Genomic DNA, 9,805 nt, shown 5'->3' on the forward strand with positions numbered 1-9,805 from the left:
CGTGTTTTTTTTAAATTAAATTTTAATTTTTAAATTTCCAGAATTTTTGATATTTTAAATATGTTTTTTTTTTAGATACACGATGATTTAGAAAAAGAACCTGATTATTCTGGATCTGGTTTTGGACCAGATGATGAAGATTCTGGTACCAGTCGTATAAGTCATAATAAAAACACTCATAATAAATCACCATCAAATAATAATAATAATAATCGACAAGATACAAGAAAGGATAAAAATCGACACGATCAAGATATAGGAGGTGGTGGTGCTGGAGGAAATCTTGCTGGTTCAGGTGATGGTGATATCGATGGTGATGATAATGAAGATGATGATGATGATGATGATAGTGATAATGAAGATGATGATGATGTAGATAATGATCTAGAAATCGTTCATCCTCCAACAACAACAGTTGGTAGAAACGATTTCGATGATCATTCAATTGAATCACATCCAGAGAAAGAAGATGATGAAATTTACATAGACCCTGATAAATGTCAGTGCATGGCTTTGTTTTCTTATTTTTATTTATTTTTTAATTTTTTAATTATTAATGGTTTTTGTATTCAAAAAAAAAAAAAAAAAACTATTATTTTTAAATAAGAAATTGTTTCGAGATTTAGAAAAAAAATTTTTGATTTAAATTTTGATTAATTTTTTTTATAATATTTTTGGCTGTAATGGACTGTGATATAAAAAATTTTTATTTTTTTGTTTTAATTACTTTTAAAAAATTATAAATGTTTTTTATATTTTGTGTGGAGGATTTCAGTTGCAAAAATTCTCACAATTTTTAAATATTAATTTTTTAATCGAAACAAAGTCTTATTTTTGTTTTTTAATTATTCATAAGAAATAATAAAATAAGTTCATGAAATTAAAATTTTTTAAATCGGAAAATTAAAGGTGAAATTAATTATGAAAATTATTTTTAATTAAATTTCATAAACTTTTTTTTATTGTTATTCAAGTAGAATATTTTTATAAGGCAGATTAAAAATTAAATTTAATTATTTAATGTTAATTAAAATTTTCCAATTTCCATGTTAATAAAAAAAAATATTGATTTTAAATTACATTAATATACAAAATTAAATTATTTTCTTGAATTTGAGATCGGAAATTATGAGCTCCTAATTTATTTACCATATTTGTAATAAAAATTGGAATTATTTTAAAAATATTGTAAAAATGTTAAAATTCTTTGAAAAATCAACTAAATTATTAAAAAAAATATTTCATAATATTATGTAATAAATTAAATATGTACATATTCCAAATAATTTGAAATTAAAACACAAACAGTTATATTTACTTTTTTTTTACCTTTCTAATATTTATTGTCTTCGGAAATGAATTTTGTTTCAAATGAATTTCGTTTCAACCTAGAGAATAGCAATTATGAAAGACAATTTCAAAAATATTTTCTAAAAAGTTTAACTAGCCTTACATTTTACATTGATAATTGAATGGAAAACTTTAAAATTTAAGCAATATTAATTTAAATAATAGATAAATTTTTAATCTGCTATTTATTTTAGTAACAGTTTTAATTTTAGTATGTCAAATAATATAAAAACACTCATTCTAAATAAAATTTAGAATCAGAAACAAATGAAAATTTTATAAAATTATACAAAATTGTAAAATTGAAATTTAAAAAATTAAATAAGATATAATTGAATAAGATAAATGAATGAAAAATCAAGTTACTTTAAAAAAAAATTTATAAAATTTTATTTTAAAATTTTAATTTAATTATACAGTAAAATCTATTATAATTTTAATTTAATTGAAAGTTTGCAAAAATAAACTGCAAGTTTATGAAGAAATTTTTAATATTTTAAAAATATTTTCTATTAAAATACGCAAATATTATTTGACATAATGAATTTTCTTTTTTATGTTATAAGTTTATAGAAGACTAATTGTGTATTGCGAATTTTGTTTCAATTTAGTATGGTCTAAATTAATTAGTTAAGTTAAATTAAAAAATCTGACTCAACTGCCACTGTTCTATTTATTTCTAAAAATTATTTTGTATCTATTTTTGATCATTTCGACTTAAAATTTGATTATTTTTGAACACAAAAAGAGTTCGTCATACACAATAAGCCTTATAATTTGAAAAATATTTGAAACTTTGTTTTTCTTCTTATGTATACAAACAAATTTTCCAATATTTTATCAAATTTATTATAAATTTTCTTTTTTTTGTTGTTAAAATTATTTAATCTGTTAATGTTATGATAAATGTTATCCTTTATTTGTTTTATCTTCTATTGTTAAACTTTTTCAACAAATTTTTCTTCTGTCTTTTCTTGTATTTTTTGTTTTGTTCAATAAGCTGTAAGTAAATGAAATAGTTTTTGCAAAATAATTTTTGTGTAAAATGATAGCATCGATTAAATGATAGGATCGATATGAATCTTCTAAAAATTAAAAAAGAAGTTCTGATATTTTTCTCAATTGAAAAAAATTTTTGTTCAATTTCCAACCTAAATTTTCTAAATAGTTTTTCAATCAACAAATTAACACCTTCAAACTTTAGCTTTCAATTAAAGGTCTGTTTTGTCCAGCAAATTTTTAAATCAAGTATTTGAATAACTTTAGTATTTTTTCAGTAATTTTCCAAATTTTGTAAAAATTTTATAAAAATTATACAATTTGAAGTCGTTTTGTATTTGTAGACTAACCTTTTTTTTTTGTTGAAAATTAAGATTTTTTTGAAATTCATTCAATTGGAATTATTCATTTCATTCAAATTCTGTTTTACGATCAAATTAAAGTTAAAAAATTTGAATTGTAACTAATTGTATTTAACAAACGCTCAAATTTTCTTATTAATATGTTTATCTTTTTTCAATTTGTCTTCAATTTTGTCCTCACAACAATGTTTTCTGCTCTAATTTAACAATTTTTATTCAAAATTGTTCCTTCCTTTTCTAAACTGTCGAATATTTATTGCTTAAATTTTGAATTTAATATAAAAACCTTTGGTATATTCAAATTTTTTTTCTGCTAAATGTTATCGTAAACATCTTCTTTTTAAATATTCATATAAACTGTTTAAGATCAAATCTGCACGATTTTTAAGTACCTTAAGATGCAATAACGCTACTAATTTCGATAGAAAGTAATTTGGTACCAGAAAATCTCAATTGATTGATTAAAAAAAAAAAAATTAAAATGTAGCAAATTATTTGATTCTTGAAGGGTTAAACAAAATAATTTTATATTTATTTTTTTATTCCTTTTTCTCTTTTTCTCATTTAATTTTATTATTTTTGCTTTAAATTTTTTTTTTATTATAGTAATGACCAATTTTTTATTGTCGGCCAGTATTTTTTTGTAAAATATTTTTGTGCTGAAACTACAATTTTACATTAAATTTACGATCTCTCAAATATTTTTTTAAAACAACGGTAAAATAAAATCCAATGAGAAAGGTAAAAATAAATTAAGGTGAAAAAAAAAAATCATATAAAAATTATTGTATAAGAGAAAAACAAAATTAACCTTTGATTGTAAACCCTTGTTTTGTCTTCTTATAATAAATCGAATACCTTATTTGAAACAGGTTGCTTTTAAGTTGAAAACTCGATACATAGCTTAAAATTCGAACAAATTGTAAATGAACAATAAAAGAATATAAAAAGAATATATAAAATTAGATAATACTTTTTTAGTCCCTTTTTAAATTATCATTTGTTGGAGGAAATTGGATCTTCACTAATTATCTACTTAATAGATGACAATAAAATATTTTATTATTAAATTTGATATTTTGCAATTCCAAAATTTTATTTCCGAAATTTTTTATTGAATTTGTTATTCAGTTTCCAAGTATACATTTTACAAAATATTCACTCGCAGTCCTAATTTTTGTTTACATCTAGACCATTCTATCGATATTCTATTATCTTAAATATTTTGTTATTAAATTTTCAAAAAAAAAAAATTGTGATTGCAATTTAAGGCCCCCCTTTCAATTTCTTCTATATTACAGACAATTTACCCTATTAAAGCAACCTGTAGAAATGATTTTCCCTTTTTCATTGTTTTATTTTTTTTTAAAGCCGTTATTTTTAAATGTTTTGCGTTTTCGTAAATTAATAAATACTTTATTAATTATTTTTGTTTTTATACAGAAATTGATTCAAAATTTGTAGTTGCAGCCTTGAGTATTTACGAAAACGCTTCGTCTTTTCTTTCCTTAAATTTTAATTTTGTTCTTTTACGATTAAATTCCATTTTCTTTTTTTTTTTTTGGATTTTCCTGTTCTGTTAATAACTATAATATATTTGTACATCTTAATTATATCAAAATAAACGATAAAAAAATGACAAAAATTACCAAAAATTCTTCTTAAAATCATCAACATAATCATCTTACTATTTGAACTTTAAGACAATTTTAAAGAAATAAATGGAATTAATATTAAATTAAATAAATAAAAATACAAAACATTTTAAATATAATAATAAAGATTTTTCATCTAAATGATTTTAGAGCTAAAATTTTCATGCTTTTTCAGTTATATACTCTTATGTTGTGTATCATTCTTCATCTTTTGAAATTTTTTTTTTTTATTTAAGCATATATCATACAAAAAATCATATTCTTCTTAAAAAAAAAAAAAAATCATTCATAAAAAACATTCTCATTAGGTTGTCTTTTTCTTTTTTCTATTTTCTTTTTCCATTTAAATCAAATTTTTTAATTCATCATTGTTATTTAAATATGAGTTTTATTTTAATTTTAACAACATCATTAAAAAGAGCAAGTCATAATATATATATTATTTTAAGTTTAACATACTTTTATAGAAAATAGTTATTAAGTTTTATTTTTTATTTTATTAGTTATTTAAGCAAAATAACATAACACATTAAAAACATTATTTTTACTACATAATTTTTAAGAAGAGCACATTTCGTTTTAGTTTTTCGATTTTATTTCTATTTATTTTATTATTATTTTTTTTTTATTGTAGAATTCATTAGAATCAAATTTGAAATTCATGTTTTTTTTTTTCGTACAATTTAATATTTTTTAGCTGGCGAATCAAATAAAGATTCAAAATCTGACTCTAATTTAGATATCGATCATAATAAACCAACAGATCAACAAACAAACGGTGGTGGTAACGACGTATTGATAATGAATGCTAAAAACGAAGACAGAACGACGAGCTTCTTTGCTCAACCAGGAATTTTGGCAGGTTTGTAATTTTTGAAATTTTATACAATTTTTTTTAGTTCAATTACTCTTTCTATATTACATAGAGTTTTATTGTTAATTATTTTAGAAAATTAAAATTATTAATTTTTGTGTTTTTTTTCTTAATTTTTTTTTAGCTGTTATTGGTGGAGCTGTTGTTGGTCTTTTATGTGCTATTTTAGTTGTTATGTTTATTGTATACCGAATGCGAAAGAAGGATGAAGGAAGTTATGCTTTAGATGAACCAAAAAGATCACCAGCTGTTAATTCATATGCAAAAAATGGAAATAATAGAGAGTTTTATGCCTGAACTTAAATAAATTTATTACATATATATATATATGTATATATATATATGAATGCATTTTATATATATATAATAATAATATAAATATAAATACATATATATATGTATATATATATAAGTACATAATATAAAAGTAGAATACATATACATATATATATATATATATATATATATATATATATATATATATCTGACTAATTAAAATTAAATTTAAGGAAATGTATCGGTATTTTCTATTAAACAAATCACAAAACAAAAAAAAAGAAAAAAATTAAATTTATTGATAATATTGACTATAAATAAAAAAATAAAAAAAAATATAATAAAGAAAATACAAAGAAAACCTTTACACATACACACAATATAAACACACAGAACACATAAAAAAAAATTAAAAATATATATAAAAAAAAAAAACAAAACAAATAAATTTAATTAAAAAAATTCCTTAGGGGTACAAAATCAGATGAAAAATTAAAAAAGAAAAATAAACAAAAAAAAAAAAATTGTATTGTAGAGTGTTAAGATTTTCGAAATTCTGTAAAATCAAAAAAAGAACAAAAAAAAAACCGCTATTAGAAAATAGAATATAAATTATTACAAAAAAAAAAAAGAATCTACTCAAAATTTGAAAATCGTTTTTATTTCGTAATATGGGAAAAATTATAAAATTTAATAAAAATTGTCTACGATCAAATTTTAGTCAAACACAATTGATTTCAGTTAGAATTCTTAAATATTTTTTGATTCCCTAACATAATTTTGTTTAGAATTCAATTCAAATTTTTCGTATTTTTATTCTCAAAAAATATTTAAATAAAAAATTTATTTAAAATAATTGTTTTTTTTTTCTGTTTTAATTTTAACCACATGTTTATTTTAAGCCGAATTTACACAATGAAACTAAGTGTGATTAAATTGTCAAATTAATATGGCATTATGCTAAAATAAATAATATTACATTTTAAAAATATATTGTATTTTAAATTTTATTTTCATTATTATGAGTAATTATTATCATAAATATAGCATTATTATGAGTAATTTTAATAAATTTCACAAGAATTTTTTAATAACTAATTAAAATTTAAAAGTTGTATATATATATTTGTTTTTAAATAACTAAATTCATTTGCAAAATGTATGAATTAAACAATATAAATTTGGAATTACGAAATTTTTAATTAATTTGCAAAAAAAATATTGTTATTAATTACTCATTATGTAAAACAAAAAGCACTGATTTGATGTTATTATAATATGTATAATAATTAATTTTTCTTAATTATATACATATAATGTAAATTGAATTAAATGTGTAAAACGGGCTTAATAATATTTTTATTATCGTTTAAAATTTTGCAAATATTTTTATATATTTTTCATTTGTATATTTGAAAATTAATTGTACATATATATATTTATTTAAATTTTTCTTTCGAGTTTGTGAGAGTATTTTAAAAATTTTAAATAATTATGTTGTTATTTGAAACAACTTATTAATATCGTTTTTAATTACAAGAATTTTTATTTAATTTTATTAATAAAACTAATTATATTGAAATCATAAATTTAATAAATTGTTAATTATGAAAATATTTAAATGAATTGTAATAATTAAAAGCTTATTATGATTAATTTTAATAATCTATTTAATTTTAAAATATTTTACTTATTACTCTCACCAACTGATTTCCTATAAAATAAATGAAAATACAATTTAAATAATGTCCTAAGCAAAAATACATAGGTCTAACATAACGATAACTTGTAGAAACTCGCATTTAATGAGTGGGTTAAGAACAATGAACCGAAAAGTTTTAGCAGAAAATTTTTAATATAGCAAATATTTTACCAATGAAATAGTCACCAATAGATCTACGTGACTTTAGTTTAACATGATTTTAAATTCGATTTTCTTAAGACATTTTTTCACTTCATAATCAAAAGTTGGTGATCATATATTTTAAAATTAGATCATTTAATTTATTTTCATTTATCACAAGTAAAGAATGTTTCGAGTATTAGTTTCGAATGTTGTTTAATCAAAATTTGATGATATACATAAGAGCAGGCTTATGATGTGGAGTAGAAAAATTATAGACTCGTTTCGAAAATCTATGAATTTTTTTAGAAGGGATTTAGTCCTTTGTCTTAAATAGGCAGCTATGTTAACTTTGTTATAAATGTTAACGTTCGGTTTAGATAAAATTTTATGTATAATTCTTCATTTTCATCAAGTCATAAATTTTAAATTGCATTGTAGTTTTTTTTTTTTTTTTTTATAAAATATATATGTACAACATGTTTTAAATTTTATTTATTTAAAAGTAAGAATGAAGAAAACAAGCAAATTACTTTTAGAAAATGAACTTTTAATACTGTAATACTGACATCGAGTTAATGACAATTAATAAATTATTAAAGAAAAATAATATAATAAAAAATTAATTATAAATTATTACAATTATAAAAGTAGATGAAACATTATTTACATAATATTTACTAACATATTCTTATTATATAAATATATTATATTTTAACTTAATTTTTTCAAAATATATTTAATATGATGTTAAATAAAATACATAAAAATATTGCACATATAATGATAACAATTTTAAATGCAAAAACAAACAAATAAATAAATAAAAATAAACAAATAAATTATTTACGAAATGCAATTATGTTATATACTATGCACGGAATCATAATTTTTAATAATTTTTAATATTATTTTATTTGAATAAAAATACATAATGCATATTATGTATATGATATACAATATGGCTATAAAAATAAATATACATACTTTTTTTTTATACAAATTTTTGTTAATATTTGCACTTGTTAAAATATTATTTATTATTGTATTTATATTATTGAATATAACTCAATCTATTATACTATATATTATTATCATAAAATTTTTAGTGGAAAATTTAGTGTGATTGATATCAATAAAATAATCAATAAAATATAATTTTAAAATTCTTTAAAAATAAAGAATTTTGGTTGCTATTCTGCTATTGATCGTCTTCAAAATAATTTTATTTAAATTAAAATATATAATATTGCTCGAAAATAGAAAAATTCACTGAAATTATAAATTGAATATGGTAATATATAAATTTTTTCTTTTAAAAATGAAGGAGTATTTTAATACGTCTAGCAATTTTTTGCCAAAACTATGTAACCATATCACACTAAATTTAAATTACCCTATACGGCGCCATAATTTTAATTAAAAAACATAAAAACTCATTATCATTTATTTCATTAATAATTATAATTATTATAAAATTAATTTGAATAATTATGGAATTTAGACCTAAATTTATATTCCCAGTTATTTGTTATCATTATACTTAATTTTCTCTTTTAAAAATTTTATATATTACGAAATAAAAACGATTTTTCAAATGCATTTAACCAAAAAACAAACAGAAAAAAGTAATAGAAAAAAAAAAATAAAAAAATTAAATCAATTTTATTAAAAAAAAAAAATTAAGAGGATTTATTATTAGTAAATAATAATTTCTTTTTCATCTTTTCTCATTTTAATTAAATTTTATAAATAAAAATTATATAATTTATGTTAAATAATTTTTTTTATAGTTAGTTCTATTAATTAATTAATAAGTTATATTTTTTTTCTCTTTCCTAATATTCTTTTGAAGATGTGTAATAAGATCTTTTTAATGTCAATTATTTATCTTATTTAAATTGAAAATATTTTCACTTATTTTTCTAAATATATAGCTTTTATTAACATTTAATTATTATTTTATCTTGATTTTACACGCATTTAAAATAAATGAAAGCTATATATACATCACAAAATTTAAATTCTTTCAATTTTTATTATAATTTACATATGCATATATAAAATATAAATGCATTTATAAATATATATATATACATATATATATATATATTTATATTGATATAAGTAATTTGTAATGAAAAAAAATATTTATTTTACATATAAAAAAATTGCAATTTTTCCTTGATTTTGTCACACCAAGGTGAGAAAACAAAAAGTGAAATTTTTATTATTAATTAAAGAAAAAAAGTACTAAAGCTATAATTACATATATATTTGTATATAAATATATGTACATGTGTCCTTAGTATATATGAATACATGTATATATATTTATATAAAACATATATGTATCATTTATTTGAATTAAGCAAAAAACAAATAAATAAATTATTATTTAAATAAAAAAAAAAAAATGTTTTTAAAAATTAAAGAAAACTGGTGA

The 9,805-nt window shown here is 18.6% G+C and overlaps 1 protein-coding gene across 4 annotated transcripts in view; it reads left to right on the top strand.

The window, feature by feature from the left end:
* LOC129612286 (syndecan) overlaps positions 1-7,815 on the top strand; it is a 151,980-nt gene extending 144,165 nt beyond the window's left edge. The window contains exons 4-6 of one of the 4 annotated variants that reach the window (XM_055525842.1): positions 76-499; positions 5,064-5,228; positions 5,365-7,815. In XM_055525842.1, the coding sequence (XP_055381817.1) occupies positions 76-499; positions 5,064-5,228; positions 5,365-5,537 (762 nt within the window). In that variant the 3' untranslated portion in view covers positions 5,538-7,815. The remainder of the gene's footprint in view (positions 1-75; positions 500-5,063; positions 5,229-5,364) is intronic. The other 3 variants (XM_055525843.1, XM_055525844.1, XM_055525845.1) reach the window with 3 other exon arrangements.
* Positions 7,816-9,805: the final 1,990 nt, after the last annotated feature.

This window comes from Condylostylus longicornis, unplaced genomic scaffold, assembly GCF_029603195.1.
Source record: "Condylostylus longicornis isolate FDR11 unplaced genomic scaffold, ASM2960319v2 ptg000064l, whole genome shotgun sequence".
NCBI lineage: Eukaryota > Metazoa > Arthropoda > Insecta > Diptera > Dolichopodidae > Condylostylus > Condylostylus longicornis.